Raw genomic sequence first — 25,319 nt, 5'->3', positions numbered from 1 at the left:
GATCTTGGCGCATAATGTGAAATTATTAAAAACCAAACTTGGTAATTTAATAAAATTGTCACATGCCAGGACTTCTGATTCAACTCAAATTATTTCCTTAGCTGTAAATGTCAAATTTGTGTTCATACAGATAAATAAAGGATGGAAGAAGACAGGTGGTGGAAACTTGATAGCAGTTAAGGTTTTCAGATGTACAGGCCTTATTAGAGTTTGTGGCTGAGTCCAGACTTTTCCCTAAAAGCACAACAGCAAATCTCATATTATCGTAATTGCAAGAAAGATCTGAAAGAAGCGAGTGGTACGAGCCTGCCCTGCTTGAATCTGTTTTGCAAAGATGAGGAGGATGGGGAGTGGGAAGCTACAGCAGTAACAGCCTTAAAAGAGGTCTCAAAAACTGGCATATCATGATCTAGATGAGGGGCCCCCACTTTTTTTTTTTTTTTTTTTTTTGCCTAATTTCAATTCTCATGAGGGAAGTGTGAATTAGACCAAGGGTCAGAGCTTCTTCTTCCGATTGTGGGGCTCCATATACGCCACGGGTTGTACGTTTGCCCCAGATCATCGGCCGGACTGGAGGTGGAGGGAGCATGAGGAGCAGAGGAGGTCTCTGTGCCCATGAGGCCGATGCTTGGCAGCGTGCTGGCTGGGGTGGAGAAGGGCAGGGTGCTATTCAGGCTGCTGGACCAGATCGAGTTGCAGAATGGAGTGGTGGACCACAAGCTGCTGGTGTTGCCGAGGATCGACTGACAAGACAGAAAACATAGCATGGAGCATCGGGGCTGACAGGCGCGCAGGTGGGACGCGGGTGAAGGTTAGGCTACAAACCGGGACTGGGCCGCAGCTTCGATAACCTTCTTTATCTTGTATCTAAATGTTTCATATATACGGGCATCTCAGGGTCTGGTGTTTTAAAGAAAGGTTGGCAAACTACAGTCGGAGGGCCAAATCCAGCCCTGCCTGTTTGTGTCCACAGGAGGTCTGCCGGAACACGGCCGCACCTGCCTGTGGCCGTGCTGTCCCACTACTTCTGTGCTGCCATGGCGCAGGTGAGCAGACGTTACAGAAGCAGCAGGGCCCGCAAAGCCTAAGATCTTTCCTGACCCCTGTTTGAAAGGCACCTTAACCATTCTTTAAAAATGAAGCTAGAATGATTACAGTGAATATAAGTTTGAAATCCATGAAGGTAAAATATCTCCTGTTCAACCCTGCTTGTCTAATTTAGTTTTCCTGAGAATGAAGAAAGAATCACAGTGGGATATTTTTTTCTGTCATAATTTTGTGAAGGCTGAAACCAGTAATTATTTTCCTTGGTAAGAATACTTTTTTGGTGCATGGTCTTTACGGAAAAATCTAGCTGAGAAACGCACACTGGAAAAGCTCAAGCTAAGACACAGGTGTTTCTCAGAAGCAAAATAAATGTGACCCTCCAGCAGCTTGCTCCTGGGGGGCTGAGGGACTGCAGGATGGAGAGGGTGAAGGCCACCCTCAGTCGCTGTCTGGCCCCAGCCACAGGTGGGGCAGATTTACAGGTTGGGAAGATGCTGGAATGACTTTTCTCTACTAGGAGCCCAAACCCACAGCTGCTCATTTGTTGTTTCTATAATTTGACTGTAACAGCTCTGAAGAATACTGATGGGTCACTCTGGCAGAGTAAGAACACAGCAATGGAGACAATAAAAGAACTAACCTGACCCTTCCACATTGCTCTCTGGCTTTTATAACGGTGCCAGTGCTGCCTGAGTGACAGTGACAGCAGTAATAATGAGGGTTCAGGTGAGGCCCAAGCCCCAAGTACTCACAGAGGCCGTGTGGGTCGGGGAACCGGAGCTGGCTGGCCAGGAAGGGCTGGGATCCGTTGCTGGAGAGTCCCAAAGGTAGGAAGGGCCACTACTAAACTCGTTCCAGCCCCTCTGGGAGGCCTGATTGCACGACCGAGACAACCCGAGTTTGCTGAAAACTTCTGCAAGTAAGGAAGCAATCAATTCTGTATCTTATGTTGCCACACTCACTCATGTAGGACAAGATGGGGCATTCAGAGGCACATATCCCCCCACTGCTCACTTGGAGTCTCACACCTGCTCTGCCAGCTCCCACCACACCCCAGGGAAGATGGGGAACAGGGGGCGTTCCCCACAACACAGGCACATGGCACACAATCTGAGCTCTTTACCCACACCCATCACTGGATGACGTCAAGTGCAAATACCCCATCTCTGACATGACCGTGGTGAATGCAAAGCTTGCACTGTTGCCTCTAATTCTGGATAGCAAGTAAGGAGCCCAGCACAGCCAGGAGTTGTATTTCAGACACAAAATCCTTTCTCAAAGTTCTTAAATGCTGGGAATACAAACCACCTGGCACTCCCAGCACTAAGCTCTTGCCTTTGGCTTTGGGCCTGTGGGGAAGTGGAGGTGGAACAAGAGACCCTTTTGAGAGCTTCACGCTGGGCTTCCTTCTTCCCCGGGCTACAGTACCAGGGGCTGAGCGGGGCTGGGCTCCTGAGCACCTGTCTGGGAGAGAAGCCTCGGACCCACTGCCTTAAAATCAGCCTGTGTATCTCATGTCTGTTGGGACCTGACTACAATGACGAAGAAACGCACCTTTTAGAAATGTCTACTGAGTGACAGCCTTTCCTATTTCAGTGGGCCTCTTTACACAAACTAGACTTCGTCTTCCTCTCTTCTTTGTCTACAGGCTTATCATTTACAGGTCTAGTGTTAAACACTCACCACCAGTTAGGTTAAAAGAATTTCCGAATGCCGAGAATGAATTGAGGGGAGTGAAGTCGGGGCTGCCGGGGTTGCTGGCAGGACTCCACAGACCCGAGCTGGATGTTACAGGAGGAAAACACAACACACAGAGATGTACGGTGGTTAGCGGGGACGGGCCCATTACACACAGCCTCACAAACAGCAGACGCTGCTTCAACTGGGGGTGCTCAAATATTAAAGACAAAGGCAGAACTGGAGCATGGCTTCTCTGCCATGAAGGATTAAGCACGGAGAGGTTCTGAGCTCCTATCCTACCATAAGCTGTGAGTTGGGTTCAAAGCAAGTGTTCTGAAGAGAAAATAGCTATTTTTTCCCTTATGTTTACTTTCTGGTAATGGGGGATTTATTTAAAAACTTTCAAATCTAGGACTCATTCCTTTTAGTGCAAAGTAGGTAAAATTGGGACTATCCTGACAGTGTTAACTGATATTTATCTGGGACCATGAGCCAAGGCAAGCACTGTATGTCGCCATGCCCAGTAGGATTGCTGTGGGTCAGGAAAGTGGCATGTCCAATAATTTACCATAAGCTGTCTAGCACTGGCTTCAATTTCCTTCTCAAGCACATTTTTGTTCTATGTCTGATTATCAGATCACATCCTGTCCTGTGACAGACCATGATAATGAAGAAGGATGAGCACACATCTGAATCCCTGAGATGCCACGTGTGCCTCCTTCCCTGTTGGGGGTGCCACCAGGGGGAGCACAGCAAGTGGCTCTGATTCCACACAACAGACAGGGGTTTCTAGAGGTGCCTGATTGCTTTGATGGCCTACCTGTAATCTAGGGGAGACCCAAGTATGGACAGAAGAGGCTAACTTGCCTTGAGGAACATTTATCTTTCGATTAAGAATGGTCTACTGTACCTGTCTGAGCCGTCGCTGTCAACAGGAGTGTGTGAAATGCCAAGGCTGCTGGAAAAATCTGTTTTGTTTGAAGAAACTTTAGCAAAGCCATTCCCTCCTGTAACAATACACTCTGAATCAATCAACTGGGCAATTCTGCCCTGCCCACAGCCCGGGTGTGACAGGTCCAACACCAAGCCACTCACCTGGGCTCTTGTCATACCCGGCAGTGACTGCAGCAAAAGTGGGGTTGCCGTTCTTGCCAGGGAGTGAGGCTGCTTTTGTCAATTTGTGTTTGCTTCCATTTGGCTGCTTGGGTTTAGGGTCACTTGAAGGGAGAAGCAAAGACCAAGGTCATTCCTCATCAGTACTGTCCACCGCGGACGGCCGCTGGGGGCCCTTGTCTCAGGCGGTGGGACTGCCACAGGACTGCGTGCACACAGTGCTTTCATTGCGGCCCGGCCCAGGGCAGCCCCCAGACCACAGCCCAGCCTCATGCAAAATGCTCCCACACCTGAGACTGTGCAGTCTGATGGGACATAGGGACTTGGGGGAGAGGTACAAAAATATAGGGCCCCTAGGAAAGAAATGAGGGAGGGGATGAGCTGACTGGACGAGGGACTGGAAAGGCTGCAATCCCAGCAGAGAAGAGCACCAGAGAGGGAGCCAGCGGGTTGTAGAACGAGGAGAACAAGAGATTGCCGGTGGGCAACAAAGCTCGACAGGGCTCATCTCCTGCTCCTGTCAGGAGCCGGTGAGGGGCCTGATTCAGCAAGGTCCCAAGCAGGGCAGCCTGCCCCCAGCCTCAGTGGTTACTGCCTCTTTGGCGAGAGATAAAAACTGGGCAGGGTTGCTGCAGGTGGGTAGGTGGCTCCCCAAGTGAAAGGCTGGGATGGTGATGGCACCTGAGCTGTGCTTGCTGGGGGTGACACGCGGAGCTGACAGCAGTGCGGACACGCAGTAAGAACTTGTTACAGGCTCCTCACTCTCGCTGCTAACTTAGGCAAATACAGTGGGGGCTGTGGACCTCCAGGGAGGAGTGCAGTTGGGAGGCTGCCTCCCATGGGCACAGCACTTCCGGCAGCACCTCTTGCGACAGCCAGGCTTGTGCCAGACCCTGCTCTTTTAACTGCTCAGCTCCATTGCTTTAAGCTCAAAATAAATGTCCCATAAAGCCACGTCCGCCATGCACAGGGCATCTGTAGATCTTCATTTAATACTCAGGATGCTTACTGACTCTAGAATTATAATGTAATTCTAAGTTAAATGATGAACCTGTTGGTTCCTGGGTGATGAAAGCTAACAACTGGAGTCTGGCATGGACATGGGAGCACTGACCCTGGGCAAGGGCAGAACACTGAACAGCACAGGTGTGAGAGGCAGGACAAGCTGTGGCCACTGAGCATTTCCACTTGAAGCGGGCAAGCACCTGCAGAACTTAAGTTATATGAAGAGTGGTGGAGCCAGGGACCCACCTGTTGGAGCTGCTGTTGACGATGCTGCTGTAGCTGCCCCGGGCTGCAAACGGGCAGGGGGCGGCAGGGGGAGAAGGAGAGGCAGGTGTCGGTGAGGTCTGGCGTTGTTTTAAGAAAATGTCTGCATTGAGGGTTTGCAGAGAAAGTTTATAAAGACTATCGGTAGCTGGAAATGAAAAATAAAAGGTCTCATTAATATGTTTTGGTTTTTACTCTTCAAAATTAGTTACTTTTGAGGTTCTGATACAATGCAGAACTCAAGTGCATCTACAAAGAAAAAAAAGTAAAGCTTTTACATGTGTTCTGTTTAAAGGTCTGAAAGGAAAGAGGGAAGTCGTGTCTCTCTCTGCAGTAGGAGACTTCCTGAGAATCACCTGCACGACCCATCCTCTCTGTGCTCTGCAGGACCCTCCTGGACAGCTTCTCCCACCTCAGGCTGGGAAGGTGGCTTTCCCATGTCCTTCAGGCATGCACAGGGAGAGCCAATGACTGGAACCTGAAAGAGTCTCTGTGCTTCCACCCAGGCTCACACCTGCAAAGCATCCTTGAGTTCTATTCCATGATGCTACCCCGCACTCCGCTGGCAGGTCTGGTGTGTGGCCGCCCCCAGTCCGTTTTTCAAGGATATGAGCTAACAGGAGTCCTGCTGCCCTTTAGGGTAATGTGTACACAGCTGTTTGAAAATCTTAAAAAATTTGTTTAAAACAGAAAAAACTGTTGTGAAAAACCTATCCTGCTCTCACTAAAAGCAAATACATAGAACTTCGTTCAGCAAATGGTATCGTCTTGCACGTCCACCGTGTGCAGCGTGGTGGCATCCTGCTCCAGCTACTGCGAAACAGTCTCCATGGGCTCCCGGTGTGCAAGGCTGCCTTGCCTTGTCCTCCTCGTTTTCCATCCCTGCCCAACACAGCTCTGTCCAGGTTGGCGCATTTCCACCTCATCCCCTCCTGATTCCCCTTCACGCCCTGTGCAAGCCCTGCCCACAGTGAGGACAGTTTGCTCTACTCCTATTTTCTGTGAAGGGTCTGTTTCATCTCACTTCCAGAACAGAAGCCTGCTCAACACAGTGGTTCAACTTCCCTTGTGATTCTCTCCTGCACCAGTGGTTCCCCTAAACCCCCAGGGCTCAGGGCCTGGATAAAACCACATGTTCCTTGACTGTGTCAAGGCATCCATTATGGTGTTGCCATGCTAAGCACACTTCTTGAAGCCCAAGGTATCTATTCACTCCCCATCTTCAGTGCCACCTTGTGATCTACCCCAAGAATTCTGACTTTCCTCAGTGGTGCTGGCACGTCACACACTGTCCTTGTCTCCACCCCACCAACTTTCACCCGTGGTTATGTGGATAATCCTCACATGTTCTGTTGTCTGCTGACTCGATGTCCATGCTCAGGGCCTGTCTCAAATGCTATCTCCTATATGGGCCCTGCTCAAAGCTCTCCACCTTTCTGCCTGCCTCAAAAGCCCCTAACATAGTGTCTGTCTGATATCACCTCTATATTGTAGGGCCATTATCTGTACAACTGTCCTGACCCTTCCCTAGCCACTCCTTGTAGGACACCTTCTCTGACCCCACCCCCCACCCTGCCCCCCGAAGTGAGCTGGGAACTGCCCACGCTGGAACGGGCCACACTCCGCCTTGTGTGTGCTTGCTCGCCCCAGGTGCCTGTCCTGGTGGGGGTGGGGGGGCAGCGTGTGGTGCATCCCTTGGCAGCTCTCCTTTAGTGGGATGTGTTTTACTGGGCCCAGTAGCTGCAGAAGCACTTACTAAATGTCAGAACGAAACAGGAGAAGAAAAGTCAGAAAAACATCTTATGGAATAATGCTTGATGTAGGAAGGGAAGATGGGGGAAGGTAAGGGGTGGCCAAAAATAGTACAGGACATGGGCAATTAAGAGAACTTTTTGACTCAATATATTTCCTCTGTGGCTATTTGCCTTTTAATAACCCCTTGGATATGTTGTCTGTTTAAACCACAAAATTATTCCAGGAGAATTTTCTCAGCATCTCCTATGGGTACAGGGCACCACGCTATAAGGGGTGCTACTTGGGGTAGAAAGATCTCTACACATGGATTCCCAGCGAAGCGCAGGCTTGCACAGCCCTGAGTGGAAAATGCTTTAATCCGCTGGGAACCCTAGGAAATGAGGCACTGCTAAGAGGGCTTGGAGGCTAGCAGTCTCAGCCAGAGAAATTATTAGCAAAGGGTGAAGGGAAAAAAAGACTGAGAAAGCAGGGGTGGAGGAAGTTTACTGGACTGATTCTTACTGGTTTCATATAGCAATATTGTGTATATAGTGGAGCCCTGCGAGAACTTTCTAGTAGGCTGGTGGTGAGAACAGAGAGGTTACAGGATGTGGGATCAACGTAAGGTATTCATTGGCTGAAAAAACAAAATAATTATGCAGATGTGGGCCTTGGAGCAAGTATACACTTTTTCCAGTGGCAAACCATCTAGCTGTATGACAGTGAGCTCTGCTCTGAGGCACTGGGCTCTCTCAGCCTTCGTGGATGGGCCTGGGGAAGAAACACAGGCCCAAAGAACTGTGCTTTCCAAACATTTTCTTCTCCAGACCATTTGTCTCGCATTTCTCACATTTCTTCCCTCCTGAGGTGTGGAGCCAAACTCCCACTGGGTTAGATCTGGTCATCCTTCCCTCCTCTGTCCCAAAGGAGTGATGTCAGCATGTTCATCAGGTGCCACTTTGGTGACAACACCCGTCACAGCCAACGATCTTGTCTCGAAGGCTGTGTCCGGTGGCGGCCCTCTTTACCACATCATGTGTTGTTACTCACACTAGCAGAGCTTATGTTTACTTTACTGGGCTACAGACAACCCCATGGAACTGGCTCCTCAGGGATGTTGTATTCCCAGTGCTGGAAACCTCCCTCTGTGGTGGACGTAAGGTCTGTTTAATGCAGAACTGCCCAAGTCACAAACTATAAGCCTAGGACTGGTGTCTAGCTGAAACCTCAGAGGGGAATCTAAGGAGCAAAAAGCATTCAGCCTGGATGCAAGGACTACAGAGAGACTCGTGTGAGATCTCGTGAATGACCAGGGATTTAGGTTTATATCTCATCCCAGGCAAAAAACAACACTAAAAAGTGCCAGGAAATCTCACAGCAAATAGGGGGCTACAGGTTTTAACACAGAAAGCGTCTCTTTCCATTGCGTATTTACGTAAGTGAAAATGTGAAAGATGCCACGCTTAATGTACATGGCACCTGGATTTCCAAGTTCTTTGATCTCATTTAACTTTGAGGGCTTCAGTCACCCACTATTCATTTAAATGTCCCTTCACCCCAAACAATCCTGTTGTTCAACCCTAATTTTCCCTTTGGCACAAACTGGCCAAGTGTGAGTTCTAACACTGTGGTGAATGTAGATGATCAGTCCTCAGGCTGGTCCTCTCTTGACCCCAAATCCTTATAATTAGGCCCCTCCCTGGGTATGTCTCTGTTGTCTTCTATTTTGGGTCCTAAGTATCCAGGGCGAGGACCTCTCTTTTTAGTAGCCTGTGCTACTGTCATGATTTACTGCAGGCCAAATCGGACGAACAAGGTCAAGAAGCTAGTGAGAAAAATAATGAAACCTTCACACAGGAATGTGTTATGTTTTCCATAAACATATGGAAAAGATGTGGGTAAAGTTGAAAGAAGACTGAATTTTTACAAAAATGATTACACTGTAAACGTATGAGGAACTAGTCAGAGAAGATACTGCTGAGTGAATGATTTCATAAAATAGTATTTCTTTGGATGATTCACTGCTCCAGCCAGATCTTCCCATTTTCTACACTGGGAAGTGGTGTGGTCTACCAGCTCTGAAAAAAAGAGTCCTAATGTGAATTGTCTGTCAGTTTCTCTGGTGTAAATACTCCTACCACAGCCAAACAAGCTATGACAGTTTCACAACTGGCAGACTATTGAACAATGGGCTTTTGCTGGCTGGTACAAGTGGGCTCTAGCAGACCACAGAGGCCAGGCCTCCTTTTAACACAATATGCCCTGTGGAGTTTTCCTGCCCAGTGTGGGGCACCATGGTTTCCAAATCTCCATACTTACAGCTGCCGGGTTTGTGAACTGGCACAGAATCCCATTCCGGTGGTGGAGAGTCTTTTTCACCCTCTGAGCTACTCGTGTTGCCTAGTTCTTGACTATTTGGGAGGAATTTTGCTAGGGCAGGTGGCCTGTTATCCACTAACTTATTTGTACCTGCACAAAAACCAGGGAAAAAAAAACCATTAATGGAAAATAATTCCTTTCTTTCAGATCTGTTTCAACAAGCCTTCTAATGAGGACGAGAATACCACCCTAGCCTTTTAAAGCATTGAAAACTACTAATCGATTACTGGCACCTCACAACTAATAATTACTAATACAATGAATTATGAAAATCTATTACTCAAATGAAAATACCTTTTGTTTTCTGGGAATTTCGTGATTTGGATCCACTTGTCAATGCAGTTGGAAGAGGAATCTTGGTTGGGAGATTTCTGCGTTGTTTACTTTCCAGTGGGGGAGTATAGGAGAGCTCTAAAGAACTGAAAGACAGTTATGGATGGAAAATTCAAATTTATGCCTTTGTTTTACAGCAAAGAGTAGAAGTTACTGATCGTGCTACAATTTCCATTGCATTTTCTAATCTAGCTTCCTTAGGCACTATGTAGTCATGATCCTAACTTAGCACTGGCTGCTTTCCAAACATTTCTAAGACTGTTCAGGAGACACTTGCAGATTTATCCTTTGCTATTCTGAGTGCTGACAAACTGAAGTCCATTATCTGAAAATCTGTAATGGGTCAGAGCACCTACCTCACATAATGTGTACAAAGCCTTTAGCACAAACTTGCCATTTTCGGGGTTGCTAACCACAGTTATTTTGCTTGTGAATGAGTCTCTCCCAGCATCTAGACTACTAGTGAGATTCTAGAATGTGGAGCCTCTGAAAGGTCTCAGACTTAAAATGTCAAGGCACCTGCTATCCAAAACTTTAAACACATTTTTTTCTCACAGAAACCACGAAATGAACCAGGGCTAAGTTCCTGGGTTGCCTATGAAAATTCACTAACTCACTGCAGAATAGCAGGACTGAACTACTTGCCTAAGGTCTAGGGTGAGTAGGGTGAGATGAATTTTCTTCTTTATTCTTGGAACTCAAGGTTAACCCTGGGCAAAAATTTAAATATTATTTTTATTTACTTAGAGTGTACATGTGTTCTAAAATATTTAGAGGTAAGCTTAACATAATAAACATATATAAATAGAACTGGCTCTGAACTTCCTGTCCAACAAGGCAGAATGGCAGGCATGATGAGCTATTTTAAGTTTCCATAGCCTGATGAAGAAAACATTAAAATTTGTTGGCAGAGAAGCAATCTCTAGGACAAATGGGTAGGTGACCCATATAAGGTAGCAGTGTGAGCAGTGTAACTATCTGGGCCATAAGGACATTCTTTACCAAGTTGCTTCTGTGATGTCCACCAAGATCAAGTTGTAGGCTTGGGAAGGCCTCTGACAGGAGTTAAGCTAACAAGTCCAAGAAGGGCATTTTCTAGTGAAGGCTGAGACACAGCTTAGAGAACCCAGTGGCCCCTTACGAGAATTCTTCCAAAAATCATCAGTGATCTCCATCATGCTCCTGGTGATGGTCAGAAAATTGTCAGTTCAAGGCTGAGCTGATAGCCTGCTTTTCATTAAAAATCCGACAAAGTTTACTGGCTGATTTAGATGTTCTAAAATGGGTGTATCTCTGGCATTTTCCACCTTAGTGTACTTCCTGTCCTGTCCCCAACCTTCAGGTGTGTGACCCCAACACCCCACTGTGGCCTCCCCCGCCCATGCTTCAGATTCTTTTATATCTTTATGCACCACATCATCTTCCTTCCGTTGCTACGCCAACTTCTCACTTCTGGAAGGCAGCCAATTTCTGCTAGGTCCTGGGACAGGGACAGCCCATTATACTAATTCACACCTGATTTCAAAGGGCAGAAAGGTTCAAACCTTCCAGATAAAATAATACGTAAATATTATTAATAATATAAATACAGTTTAACATAGGCTATTTACAAATATTTATATGGGTGTAAGGCAAAGGTCATTTTCTTTCTTTCGTTCTCCATATTTCACACAATTTTTTTTTTAAAGTTTATTTATTTTTGAGAGAGAGAGACAGAGACAGAGTGTGAACGGAGGAGGGGCAGAGAGAGGGAGACACAGAGTCCAAAGCAGGGTCCAGGCTCTGAGCTGTCAGCGCAGAGCCCGATGTGGGGTTCGAACTCATGAACCATGAGATCATGACCTGAGTTGAAGTCAGACACTTAACTGACTGAGCCACCCAGATGCCCCTCACAAAATTTTTTTTGAAAAAAGTTTTGTTTATTTTTGAGAGAGTGCGTGTGCGTACCAGTGAGCAGGGGAGGGGCAGAGGGAGTAGGAGAGAATCCTAAGCAGGCTGTGTGCTAAGAGCATGGAGCTCAAATGTGGGGCTTGAACCCATGAAACTTGAGAACATGACCTGAGCAGAAATCAACAGTTGGACACTTAAGTGACTGAGCCACCCAGGTGCCCCTACAAATTTTCTATAATAAATAGGTATTACATTTAGAATTAGTAAATGAGCTAACCAAAAGTCCAAAGGGCTCAGTTAACCCAAATTATGTAGAATTTTTGGCAGGATAACAAACCAACATGAAAAAATACACTATTTACAGGCAAGATTATTAATGTACAGTTCTATGAATCTTCCAAGTCCTTCCCCTACTGACTGTTATTTAAAAACAACATCTTAAAAAAAACACAAAGGCTCCCATGAAACAGACATCCAGCACTCTGGTGGTGGTGGCGGCAGAGGTGGGTGTGTGGAAGTTATTTTTAAGGAAGTCATTTATAAGTATGGGAGTGGGGGCTATTTATACAAAGTGCAACTCTGTGTCGCTATTAGTTGTGTCGTAAAATTAGTTGGTTTTTAAGAGAAACGGTGCCAAACAACTATTTTATTTTCGCTGATTCATACTTTCCTAAATTAAGCTAGATGATCTCTATCAAGAAACCTTTTTGAAGGCTTTGGAATAAAATAGGTAAGAGCCTACTTAATTTAAATGATCTTTCTAAAAGGGAAAAACCATAAGGTGGTTCAGATGCCAGGCCTCATTTTTGCTCATGTAATACACAGTACGTGCCCCTGTCTGGGGGAAGTGGAGAGGCAGATTGCTGAGGGAAAGGGTAGGGCTTTCCCAGTGCTCATGGGTCTGGAGGCCAGGGTGTGAAAGGTGGTGCCTGTGGCCCTGAGCAGAGTGTGCTGTCTGAGCAGATGATTAGAGAGTACAGTTATTCTATGAAGACTTTCCCCACTTAGTTTAGATTACATTTAAGTCACGTAAACATGTAAAATGTTGACAGACAACCAGAGAACAGAAAGATCAATGGATAAACTGCTGTTCTAAACCAGGCCTGATACCACAGAAGTCCTTTTAGTGTCTTAGAGTGAACTCTAATTCCCTGGCATCTTGGACCTAAAATACAGCTTTCTGGAGGTCTACAGGTCCACTTCCTTCTGCGGTGTCAAAGGTGGCCAAAATGGATTGACCAGGTCTCTACCACTGTGACACCATGCTCCACACTCCCAGGAAATGATTTTGTGAAGTGAATTTATGCGAGTATGGTAGGATGTGGCTGCACCAGCAGAGTCCACGACTGAGGCACTGCTCTGGCTTTATCACTACCTATTTATATGAAAACGAATTCTTCGGGGCACCTGGGTGGCTCAGTCAGTTAAGCATCCAACTCTTGATTTTGGCTCAGGTCATCACGGTTTGTAAGACTGAGCCACAGTCTTTTTGAGAGCCCACATTGGGCTCTGTGCTGACAACAGCATAGAGCCTGCTTGGGATTCTGTCTCCCTCTCTCTCTGCCCCTCCCCTGCTTGCTTGCTCTCTCTCGCTTTCAAAAAAAAAACAAAAACAAAACAAATTAAAAAAAACAAACAACTAAACCCCCCAAATTCTTCAACATTTCAGGATTGGGGCCTTCTGGCTTAGAGATAACATAATATTCCAATAATATTGATAATATTTAAAGACTAATTTTTCAGAAAGCAAATGCAAGCTAAGCCCACAGATTTCATTAATATTAAAATATCAGTGTTTTGGCTAACTGTTATATAGAATAAGCATTTATTCCTAATCAGATAAAGCTTCGAAAAGGTGACAATATACAAATGCCTTATTAATGATACCCCTTGTTCAGAGTGCATCTATACCCTTCAGATATGTGGAACCACAGAGTAACACATTGACAGCACTTCTGAGGTGACAGGAGTTTTGGGTATCACTTAGAACTGGCAGTGATTTTACCTGAGCCACAGAGCAAGTCTTGTCATAACTCACTGTAGACAGGGAATGGCTCTATTCAGAGAGGCCACCTTTCTGGTTATTAAAAAAACCAGTCTGTTTAATTCCATATTTGAGTGATGTACCAATTAATTCTGACTCTTAATACTTTTATCCCCGTGTTTGGGAAAACACAAAACAAGATTGGTGAGTTTAAAGAGATTAGATTAGGAGATTAGGAGAGTAAGGCTGCATACGGATTTCTCCAGTTACAAATGACAAGGTAAAAAGACAATTCAGAGAACACTGCTTAAACTGTCTTGCTGGTAATGATTTTTCTCTTGACTATATATCAAGAGAACATGAGTTATCCCTGTAACTGTCCCTTGACTAGGTGGTGGAGAACGGGATACTGTAGCTTTTCGTTTACCAGAGAACTTGAAATCCTTACAAAGCTAGTGGTATTCAAGTGAAGCCTTTTCAAAATCAAATTTGCTAATGGTCAACTTATTCTATAAAAAAATCAGAATACAACAGACGTCAGCAGAAAAGGGATGAGGGTAAAAATGAACATGTACTATTTGTATAAAAAATACTATGCCTCTGAGCTCAGGCATCAAGGCTAAAACAGTGCAGAATGGGTCAAAGTAACCTGTGGAATGGTTTTGCTATGGAAATCCAGTTAATGGCCAATTTTTAATAAAAAATCAGAATGTAACACAAGTCAGTGGAAGAGGGATGAACGTAAGAATTAACAAGCACTATCTGTTTTAAAAATTATGTCTGACAGCTCAGGCATCAAGGCTAATCATGCAGATTTGACAAAAGTCACCTATGGAATTTTTTATGATAACTCTTAGAAGCTTGGTTTTTAAATTTGTGATATGAATCATAGCCAGATTGTCTATTCTTGCAAGAGCTCCATGAAAACTAGGGTTTTTCATAATTTGTATTTTTTAGCCCTATTTATCTAGAAATATCTGATCAATCACCTAAGCATGAAATAGGCCTAGAAGAATAGTTCTGGTCACTAAGGTATTATTCCTTTCCTGGAGTGCCAGAATATTAGCACTAATTAGTGCCTCAGGATGATTTCTCTTGGGAGAGATCCAAGTGTGTTAACCACTATGCCCCTTGACATTGCTGCTAGCTGGGTCAGATTGGTTCTCATCACACCGTGGGATCGAATCACTCAAATAACAATGTGCATGTAAGAGTGAATTTTAGGTACAAATACTCCACTAATAATGAATGACTGCCATATGCTGTATTATTTCATAAATTTAGGTTAAAGGTTACATTTCACTAGGGTAACACCTAATTTCTTAGTAGGGTTCATGTCCAGTGTAGAGCCCAACGCAGGGCTTGAACTCATGACCCTGAAAATTGAGACCTGAGCTGAGATCAAGAGTTGAACCTTTGACTGATTGAACCACCCAGGCACCCTGACACCTAATTTCTTATTAGCTATTAGTTCTATGGAACAGAATGCCCGTGCCTGAGTTAAGCTATATTTATTACCTAGGTAGAGAGTCTAGTCTATTGGTGCTTCTGGAAAGCTCACATATTGTTCTCCGAATCAAAGTTAGAATAGACCTTCCATAAAAACTAAGGCCAGTTCTAATGATAACAGTGTCTTCCTTTATTAACTTATACCCAATTCTTTCAACTTCCTAGGTTGATGCTCACTTAACACAAAAGGTAAATATCAGCCTCCATGCAGATGGCCATTTTATATGATGAACTATGAAGGGCATTAACAATACTAAAACTAAAATTAGCTTATTAGGTAGATCTAAGGTTTAACGAAAGTATGAAGTAGGCTTAATTAATAACCTAACAGTTCAACTCCTTCATTTACTTGCAGAAAGATTCTGCAGCAAGTCTTCCCTGTGGGGCTCACCAGAATCCTGCTCCATGGTGACTGGAATTGAGTTATTTCCTAGTTAATTCATCTTAGACTTGTCTGATAGGTGATAACTGTCCTGAGCATTAAGGTAAGAACAAATTCTTCCAAGTTTTGTGGCAAAGAATCCTAGAACCCAACTGTAGTGGTGGGTTAGTAAACAGATTCAGAGCTCTTTTTGAGAAAAGTTAGGCTCATACCTGTGGCTGAACTATCAAGGTCACCTTTGTACAGAAGTGAAATGGCTCTCTGCCTGGGAACAAATTACCAACCTAAACTTTCATAACAAGTCATTAACTCTGCCTTTTACATGTCTGACATCAGAAGCATGTGGTCCCCAGTCAACATTAAACATTAGAAAAAAAACCCAAGAGGAACATGATGCAGTATATGGCTTTTGTTGCAAAAAACTCCATAAAAACTGACCAACCACAAAAACATTACCTGGATTTCACCAGTAACTTCTTATATATATCTTAGTTCTCTGCACTCATTCATTTTTCTTACCTGGGTTTCACATCTGTTGGGATTTCTTTCTTAACATTTAAGAGTTTTTTGCTTTTTTGCTTCACTTGAGACATTTCATTTTCATGTTTTTCAGGCATGGCTTGTTTTCCCTTTTGCTTTTCTGTATCCTGTAAAAAAATGTACACTTAGCTGCTGAGAAGGATTAATAAGTCTATATGAAGGCAGAGACACAAAACCAAAGACAGACCAGATACAACACGTATGTATAAAAACAACAACCTCCTTTCTATCTTTATTATGGTTCTCTCAATTTTTTTAGCCTCTGACTTATTATAATTATGCTTTGGTGAGTCTGAATTATAAAGAATGTTATTTTATTTATACTCCTACTCTGTCTGGGGTGGGTGCAGTGGTAGCAGCAAATTGGTAGCTTCTTATTTTTAAGTATTGGGGAGCAAACCTTGCTTTTTTTTTTTTTTTTAATAAGAAAATTCAGCTTGGAATACAATATAAAGTTACACACTCTGGAAATGCTCCTAAATCCTGAGCACAAGTAAAACCCAGGGCAAGAAAACAGCACCGGCAAGTAGTAAGTGTTCGCACCTGTTCACTAAGTGTCCATGAGTGACAATATGGCCGTGAAAGTGTTATGGCGGGTATAATGCTAACCATTCACCACCAACGAGAAGAAGCTTAGTTATTCATTCACTTACTCAACAAACATTTACCGGTCAGCCACTTGGTGCTAGGCAATGGGGTTACCAAGGGGGCCCAGGCCCTTTCCCCAAGTCTAATGGGGGGGGGGGCACACATGACAGCTGGAGATGAACTTGTACCTTTGTGTAGAAATGTTCACTGGCTATGACTGGAGCACAGAAGGGCTGTCTTGCCTGGCTTGAGTGTGGAGCCTGTGCTGAGAAGGACACACCCAAGCTGCACCTTAAAGCTGTACTATTTTCCAGTCCGCCCACTGAGGTTTCTGGCCCCTGGCTACTATGTAAGTACAGAAACCATACGTATGCATTTTTATAGTAATTCGACAGTTGTGGCATCCAAGCATGAGACCAGTGGACTTGTCTCCCAAACAGGGCAAGGATCCATTCAGGTATTATGGAACTCTCTGGGGAGTTGCATTTGGCGTGGGTGTGTACTACTTGTGTACAGTAGGACCATCTAGATGACACATGGGAAATAAAAAACACCCTGTTCTTCATCACACACAGTTTGAGCAGTACTGTGTGCAAGGAAGCACTGAGGCTAATCAGGGGACAGACAGGGGAAGGACAGACTCAGCAAACGAGCACAGCTGTGGGTGTGGGAGGAATTACAAGCATAAAGGTATATGAGAAGCTACCCAGCTTCAGAGTTCATGGTTATTAAGGCAACTTGGGTTTTAACAGGTCACACCAGGTCAATCTATTTAAGTGTCAAGAGTAAATAATCAGGGAAAGGGCTAAAACACCCTCCTATCCCCACACCTTTTAAGACTATTCTGAATTATTCAAGAATTATTTCTTGACCAGTTGACTCATAAAGGACTTTGTAGACCATGAGCTCTTTGAGGACAAGAACATGGTCTTTTTGTCCTCTGTTGTTTCCCAGACATAAGGTCTGGCACTTGGGTGCTCAGGTACGTAATTTTTTTAAATTTTAATTTGCATTAAAAAAGATTTTGCAGATAGCTGACACAAATGTTACATACATTTCAAGTGTACAACATAGTGATTCAGCATCTCTAGCTGTTATTAACGCTGTGCTCACCACAAGTATAGCTACCACCTGTCAGAAATATCACAATATCATTGACTATACATTATCATTGACTATATTTCCTAAGCTGGGCCTTTCACCCCTGTGACTTATTCATTCCATAACTGGAAACCTGTAACTCCCACTTCTCTTCACCCATTTTGCCCATCCCTCCACCCCCTCCCCTCTGGCAACTGCCAGTTCTCCTTATTTGTGGGTCTGATTCTGCTTCTTGTTTGTTTATCCATCTGTTTTGTTTTTTAGGTTCCACATATGTGTGAAAGCATGTGGTATTTGTCTTTCTCAGTCTGACTTACTTCACCTAGCCTAACACCCCTCGTCTATGCTGTCGCAAATGGCAAGAGCTCATCCCGTTTAAACGACTGTGTAATAGTCCACCCAATCCCTACTTTTTGAATGAAAGGGTAGAAAAAGGATGGAAAAGACATCTATGGGAAAGTGATTTGTCAAGTCTGTCATCTAGTTAGGAAGGAAACACACACAACTGGCAAACACGCCAGTCACAAAGTAGTAAAAGCACATAAATTATATGCAAGAGTACTGAGGAGGAGGAATAAAAGCTGATCAGAAGGGAGTAGGACAGCAGGCATGAAGGCCGCATGGAGGATTCTGTGCTGTGTTTGCAAGAAGCAAATGGCAGGGAGGAGACAGGAGAAGCAGGAGGAAACGAACAACAGAGAGAATTATGCCAGTGGGTGCGCACAGAATGGCGGCAGACAGGGTCAGCTGGAGAGAAGTGTTAGCAGAAAAGCTGGAAAGGCAAGAAAGGAAGTGAGGAAAAGTTGTGAAGAAAGCCTGTGCTGAAAATGCTTTCCAAATGCTTATTTGTATCATCAAAACTGTTGGGATTGCACTCAAAGATGAGTAGATGGCATTCTGCATTTCTGAAGGAATCTGTTAGAAAGGATATACAACCCAGTACAGAATCCAGTGCTATGGACTGTACTGAGGGCATACAGAGCACCACACCAAATGTGAAGGATGCAAAGGGGAAGGGAGTTGACAAGAAAAATAAGTCACATATAAATTTCATTTAAAAAATTAATATATGCAGATGACACTGTTGGACATCTTTAAGAAATGATTCCTTAGGTTACTAGATTAAAACTGAAAAAGAAATTTGGGCCTAGAGTATTAAAGGCTATATTAGGATCATATTAAATTTGAAATATAGTTATCTAAAAATAAAAATGCCAAAACAGAATTATGCCCTCACTTTTCTACAAAGCACCTATAACTCAGTCTCAGACCCGTTCACAATAGTAACCTTACCTTCCATTTACCTAACACCACTAAGTACCAGACTTTTGCAGTATTATTTGACACTGGTGACTACCCTGATTGCTGAGGACTCTGGGCTATAGGGAAGCTTTCTTGATGTGTTGATGTCTGCTGAGCTGGCCAGTTCTGGGTGACCACTAAAGCCTTGGGTCTTCCCTGAGGCCACCTTCCACTCCAGGACAGTCACTGCCCTCCTGGCAGGAGGAGTGAGCTGCTCCCGAAGCCTGCTGTACCAGCTGTGATAAGACAGGAGAAATCCAATATAATTAAAATGGTCTAGTTCTGTCTCATCCTCTTTTGATACTTAAAATTTGAAACAAATTGCATGAGCCAGGGTAGTTACTATTCTAGATAGTCCCTATCTTTCAAGCAGGGTTTCCAATTTCTAATTATTTTACTTTATCAACATGCTTGCAAATGTTCTTGCCTGGGGGAAATGAAGACCTCCATCCGGGGGGTTGTGACTCCTTCCTGCAAGACAGTGGCTTAGGCCTGCCTGTGCACGCTGAGAAGGAATCCTCAGAACATGTACATATGTTAAAGAGAAAAGGTTCATTCTATATTAAAAAACCCAATCTATGAGACACCTCCTTCCATCGTTTGTTTGGGGGAGCCCGTCATACCTCCTTGAGGAGAGGCTCTGTGTCTGGGTTGGAGGTCTCTGTGGTGGTGGAGGAGCTGTCGTCATCAGCCAAGGAGTCTTTCAGTTCATCTTCCTGTGGCTTTCCCTTTCCCTTCTTCTCCTTTTCCTCTTGCTTCTTAGGTGGTTTCACCTTGCGCTGAAGAGGTTTTCCTTTCCCTGGGGGTGAAAGTCAAAATAAAATAACTTCTTGGTTTTTAAATAGCTCAGAAAACATAGCCGTTATAACTTTTCTCCAAGAGGCTGGACTCTTTTTCTCATTAATAAAGGTTTCTTTCTTCTCTAATTACAGCTTTCCAAATCATGTTTGGCTTTTTGATTAGAATTTTGGTGAAAGTCAATTTTACTGAGGCATAATTAATTTATGTACAGTAAGATAAACCCATTTTAAGTATAGAGTTCAATGACTTTTGGCAAACTCAGTAGTTTTGACCAGTTTATGTCTGTCTTAGAATATTCTTTTTATACTCCACAGGGCGATGCAGCTTTGAAAAGTCACAGAAGTGAAAACCAGAGATCCTTTCAAGCCTGTTTGGAGATGGAAGCCTGAAGGTGATGCCCATGTACATCACCCAAGGGATGAGGCCCGGAGACAGAACCATGATGGCTGAGTCCAAATCCTGGCTCTCCCTAACAAGCTGTGTGATCTTGGCCTCCCATCTGTAAGCTGGGAGAGACAACACCTCACAGGGTTGTAATGAGGAATTCATAAAGCCCTCAGAGCAGTGCCTGGCACATAAACACCACGGAATGTTCTATATGGACAGAATGAAACAGAGCTATAGAAAGCCTAGTATTTTTATTGGCGTCTGGGTGGCTCAGTTGGTTGAGTGTCTGACTTTGGCTCACAGTTTGTATCTCACAGTTCGTGGGTTTGAGCCCCATGTCAGCCTCTGAGCTGTCAGCACAGAGCCTGGAGACTGCTTCAGATTCTGTGTCTCCCTCTCTCTGCCCCTCCCCTGCTCATGCTCTGTCTCTCTTTCTAAAATAAATAAACATTAAAAAAATTTAGAAAGCCTAGTCTTTTAAAAAGATGTGGATGCTCCCAAGACAAACAAGAAGCCACAGTATATTTGAGTGCCACTATTTCCCAAGCAGCATTCCATGTCCTGAGTACAGCACCAGCACCAACAACATAATCCCTGCCTTCACAGAGCTTACATTCTAGCTGCATCAGACAGCTGCAGAGAAATCCCCGGATTCCAACACCTGTGGACTCACCTGGGTGGGCAGGCAGGGTAAAGCTGCAGAAGCTGCAGAAGCCACATAAGCCACAGTTTAACCCATTCTATATATGCCAATTAAAAATACATTACTCTGATAATGGTAGCTTAATACGAGTTATTTAAATCCCAACGTTTCATGGCCACTGTTAATTGTCAGAAACTCAAACTTTGGCATCTAGAACAGGGGATAGCAAACCATGGCCCCTGGATGAAATCTGGCCTGCAGCCTGTTTTGTATAGCTTGTGAGGTGGGAATGATTTTTATTTTTTAAGTGATTGGAAAAAGGAACAAGAATATATGACAGAAGGCAGTCTGTGGCACATCAAGCCTCACATATTTATTGTCTGGCCCTTTCCAGTAAACTTTTGCTGAGCCTGCTCTAGAAAAAGAATAGGTAAAGCTCTGATTTTTAGGAACGTCATTTTGTCGTTTACTTTCACACTGATTCCAGGGGGTATTACATTTGAAACCATAACTGGGACATTAAGTCTCAAAAATCGAGAAGACTTTGTTTTAGCAGAAGATCGGCCAGTTGGTTTATTTACAGCCTCTGATCCATCCTGACTGGCTGCAGCTCCTCTCTGCCATGGCAGAAGGGAAGGAGCCGGTCCTACTCTGGCCCCAGCAGCCCCTGGATTTCTCAGATTCTGAGTTCAACAGTTCATGCTGAGAGCCCTTCAAACTTCCCCACACGATAGAGATCAATCCCCCATGCAATGAATTTCTCACCTGCAATTATACAATTTTGTCATGCTTAGGTTCACTGTGTGAGAGGCACTACCTATATAAATAATCGTATTTACAATAACCTGAAACTAGCTTAATAAATTGGAAAGTGTTAGAAGTGATACATTTTTTAAAGCTGGACTCAAATATTGACGACATGGATACACAAAGGAGAAAAAGACACTGAACAAACCAAGAGTTAAACTGAAAACTTGGGTAAAAAAAAAAAAGCTTATCTCACAAAAGACTAGTTTACACTTTTTACCTCCAAATCCCCATCTTTTATTAATTTCTTAATATGCTGCACTTGCACTTGTCCCCAACACCTTAATGAATGGCATTTTGAAAAGGTTATCAATAACTCCTTAGCTGTCAATACCAATGACCTCTAGCACTCCTCTTCTACAAGACCTGTTTGGACACTAGAATATCCCATCTCCCTCCCCGCCCCGCCTTACGTCACATTATTATCCTTTTCTGGTACTGGGATTCTTTTGGCAACTTTTGCTGGCTTCATCTTTGCTGATGTTTCCTGGAGATCTGCCCTTGGAACTTCTTTCTCCTTTATAGTCCCCCCAGGGGCTCACTTTAATTAATTTGACATAAACAATTCAGATCTAAAATGCCCAAACTGAGTTAAATATCCTAAAAAAACATCTTTTGGGTTCTCAGTCTGTAACAATCATACTTAATCTGCTGTAATTTAGACTAATCTGGGGTGTTTTTTAAATATGAAATTTATTGTCAAATTAGTTTCCATACAACACCCAGTGCTCATCCCAACAGGTGCCCTCCTCAATACCCATCACCCACCCTCCCCTCCCTCCCACCCCCCATCAACCCTCAGTTTGTTCTCAGTTTTTAAGAGATGTCGCTTTGTTGGGGCTCCACACTGAGTTTCTGATTAAGCAGTTCTGTGTGGGACCTGGCATGGGTAACTTTTTAAAAAGCTCCTGTAGTGACTCTAGCGTGTAACTAGGCTGAGAATCAGTAGTCAATGGTATCAACACAATCACCACTGTATCAGTCCTACGGCCTAGGCTAGCAGCTGCTTCACTGTCCTGTGTGATTTCTTCTGCTGCTTCTGTTCCCAAATTCAAATGTTGGTGGGAGGGGAGAGAACATGTTGTCATCAAAGGACTAGAAATAATTCTGACTGAATCAGCCTGATGATGGGCCTATGTGCCCTGCAAGGCTGCACACACTGGGGTGGCCTCTGTCTTCCTCTTGCCACTTGGTGGGGTGAGGGAAGAAGCTGCCTTCTCAGTCAAGCTTGTTCTCAAGGGTTTATTCCCTTCCTTAGGGACTGGTTCCCAGTGGAAAGACTGGGCTTTGGGAAAGGAGAGTCTCAAACATTTTGCCAAGAGGGGACTGGTAAGCGGGAATCAGAAGTCACAGGGAAACTGCCCTCTCCAAGAAAAATTGTTACCTCAATACACAATGGAGGACACAGGATATCACCTGCCTTAAGGAAACCACACCTTAACTGGTGTATAATCTATATAAAAACTAACCCATCCAAGTAAAGACAATACAAACTGAAGGGAAAAGCAGCTTAGAAAAACCCACTGTTACCAGCAGTGGCTGATAGACCTAACATGAGCGACAGGTTCCTCAGACTTCACACCACCGTCTGGGTGAAATGTCCCTGAGGCCACTCACCCTCTGTCTGCCCACTCCCACCATCACCAAGCAGACTCTGGATTGAGCATGTGTCCATGACCTACTTGGTCAACATATGCCCCCCTCGGCATTGTCATTCCTCATACAGTTTAAACACTTGCAGGGCAGCGACCAGCCTTACTGATCTATCTTCAGTGCCTTGCATGGTGCCCAGCACATAGCAAGTGCTTCGCCAGGGTCTGGCAAGCTGTACAAGTTGGTTTTGTGACTTTCTAAATCCTAAAATACACTTACAGTGTGACCTGCTCTGAGACTTGCCACCCCAAGTCCGGAAGCTCATCCCATCTCACTCTATGAGTAGAGTTTGAATCCAGGTTTGAATCCAAAGTCAGTCTTCGTGGCAAACTGTATGATTCCATTTATACAACAATCTTTCTTTAAAAATTTTAATGTTTGTGTAAAATTTATTTTTGAGAGAAAGAGAGAGACATAGCAGGAGCAGGGGAGAGGCAGAGAGAGAGAGAGGAGACACAGAATCTGAAACAGGCTCCAGGCTCTTTGCTGTCAGCACAGAGCCTGACGTTGGGCTCGAACTCACAAACCGTGAAATCATGACCGGAGCCAAAGTTGGACGCTTAACCAATTCACCCACCCAGGTGCCCCTATACAACATTCTTGAAATGATGTATTATAAAATGGAGGTTAATGGTTGCCAGGGGTTAAGGAAGGGACAGGAGTGGGAGGGAAGTGGCTGTGGCTAGAAAAGGACACAAAAGGGATCACATGGTGATGTAAATGTCCTGTATCCTGACTGTATTGGTATTAATACAGGCATACCTCGGAGTTACTGCAGGTTTGGTTCCAAACCACCACAATAAAGTGAGTCAATTTTTTTGGTTTCCTAGTGCATATGAAAGTTATCTTTAGGGGCAGCTGGGTGGCTCAGCTGGTTAAGTATCCAACTCTTGATTTTGGCTCAGGTCACGATCTCACGGTTCATGAGATCAAGCCCCACATCGGGCTCTGCTCTGACAACGCAGAGCCTGCCTGGGATTCTCTCTCTCTCTGCCCCTTGCCTGCTTGTGCTCTCTCTCTCTCTCTCAAAATAAATAATAAAAATAAAGTTCTCTTTATAATATACTGTAGTCTATTAAGTGTGCAACAACATTATATCTAAAAAAAGGTACATACCTTAATTAAAAAATACATTATGTCTAAAACATGCTAACCACCATCTGAGCTTTCAGTGAGTTGTAATCATTGATTATGGATCACTACAACAAATTTAATAATGAAAAGTTGTGATATATTGTGAGAATTACCAAAATGTGACCCAGAGACACGAAGTGAGCAAGTGCTGTTAGAAGGATACTAAAGGCAGGACCGCCACAGCCGTAAGAGACACAGTTACGTGCGAGGTGCAGTAAAGCAAAGTGCAGAAGAGGAGCATGCCTGTATCCGGGCTGTGATATTGTACTGCTGACTAAGTTGTATGCAGTTGCTGGTTGCCAGGCCTGCTCATAAAAATGGTCAAAATGAAACACTTTCTTCATTGCTTTAAAGCCTGATGGAGTATATTTTTTCTAATCACTGAGTGGATACAAAACTCTTCATTGACCGAAACCATTTGTCCCTATCTGCAGGGTCCCTCAGGGCTAGGCTGTGTGTATGGGAACATAAGGCGGGCTGCTACATATCTGTGACAGAGTACCATCTGCATCTTACAGATCTAGCATCCTTACTGAGCAGTGAAGCTATGAGCCTCATCAAATAATCCAATTATGAGCTGACTACATACACGCTGTAGTCACCACAAGTGCTGTGTGCGTGGGTGAGGCTGGGCATACATCTAAGAGGCGTGATGTAGGAGAGGAGCTAGGATTTAATGTTATAAGGTCAAGACAATGTGAACGTGAAGAACATTCCCATATTCTCTCTAATCAAGGCAAAATGCCCACTGAATGTTATTCAGTGTCCTCAGATTCAAGCAGGAATTCAATGCCAGCAAAGTCTGTTTTTTTTCAGGTGAATTCTTAGGCTTCCTTTTCCTGCATGAGAACTATATAACAATGTCTGGCCATAGCTGCCAAGAAATGTGCTGCTCAATTTAACACTTGATGGTAACAACTAAATTTGTTCTAGGTTTCTGATGAGAAAGCACCATAATTAATTCTTAGGCTTCCTTTTCCTGCATGAGAACTATATAACAATGTCTGGCCATAGCTGCCAAGAAATGTGCTGCTCAATTTAAC

At 44.2% G+C, this 25,319-nt stretch overlaps 1 protein-coding gene across 2 annotated transcripts in view; it reads right to left on the bottom strand.

The window, feature by feature from the left end:
* Nucleotides 1–414: 414 nt before the first annotated feature.
* TMEM131 (transmembrane protein 131) overlaps nucleotides 415–25,319 on the bottom strand; it is a 235,913-nt gene continuing 211,008 nt past the window's right edge. For both annotated transcript variants that reach the window (XM_027072610.2, XM_053200488.1), the window contains 10 exons: nucleotides 19,475–19,650; nucleotides 15,840–15,967; nucleotides 9,517–9,641; nucleotides 9,163–9,312; nucleotides 5,092–5,257; nucleotides 3,823–3,944; nucleotides 3,638–3,734; nucleotides 2,731–2,828; nucleotides 1,800–1,960; nucleotides 415–743 (listed from right to left, as the gene is read on the bottom strand). In XM_027072610.2, coding sequence (XP_026928411.1) covers nucleotides 459–743; nucleotides 1,800–1,960; nucleotides 2,731–2,828; nucleotides 3,638–3,734; nucleotides 3,823–3,944; nucleotides 5,092–5,257; nucleotides 9,163–9,312; nucleotides 9,517–9,641; nucleotides 15,840–15,967; nucleotides 19,475–19,650 — 1,508 coding nt within the window. In that variant the 3' untranslated portion in view covers nucleotides 415–458. The remainder of the gene's footprint in view (nucleotides 744–1,799; nucleotides 1,961–2,730; nucleotides 2,829–3,637; nucleotides 3,735–3,822; nucleotides 3,945–5,091; nucleotides 5,258–9,162; nucleotides 9,313–9,516; nucleotides 9,642–15,839; nucleotides 15,968–19,474; nucleotides 19,651–25,319) is intronic.

The sequence above is a fragment of the Acinonyx jubatus genome, chromosome A3 (genome assembly GCF_027475565.1).
Source record: "Acinonyx jubatus isolate Ajub_Pintada_27869175 chromosome A3, VMU_Ajub_asm_v1.0, whole genome shotgun sequence".
Classification (NCBI taxonomy): domain Eukaryota; kingdom Metazoa; phylum Chordata; class Mammalia; order Carnivora; family Felidae; genus Acinonyx; species Acinonyx jubatus.
The sequence above is the reverse complement of the archived record's forward strand: the minus strand, read 5'-3'. Positions and strand labels throughout refer to the sequence as shown.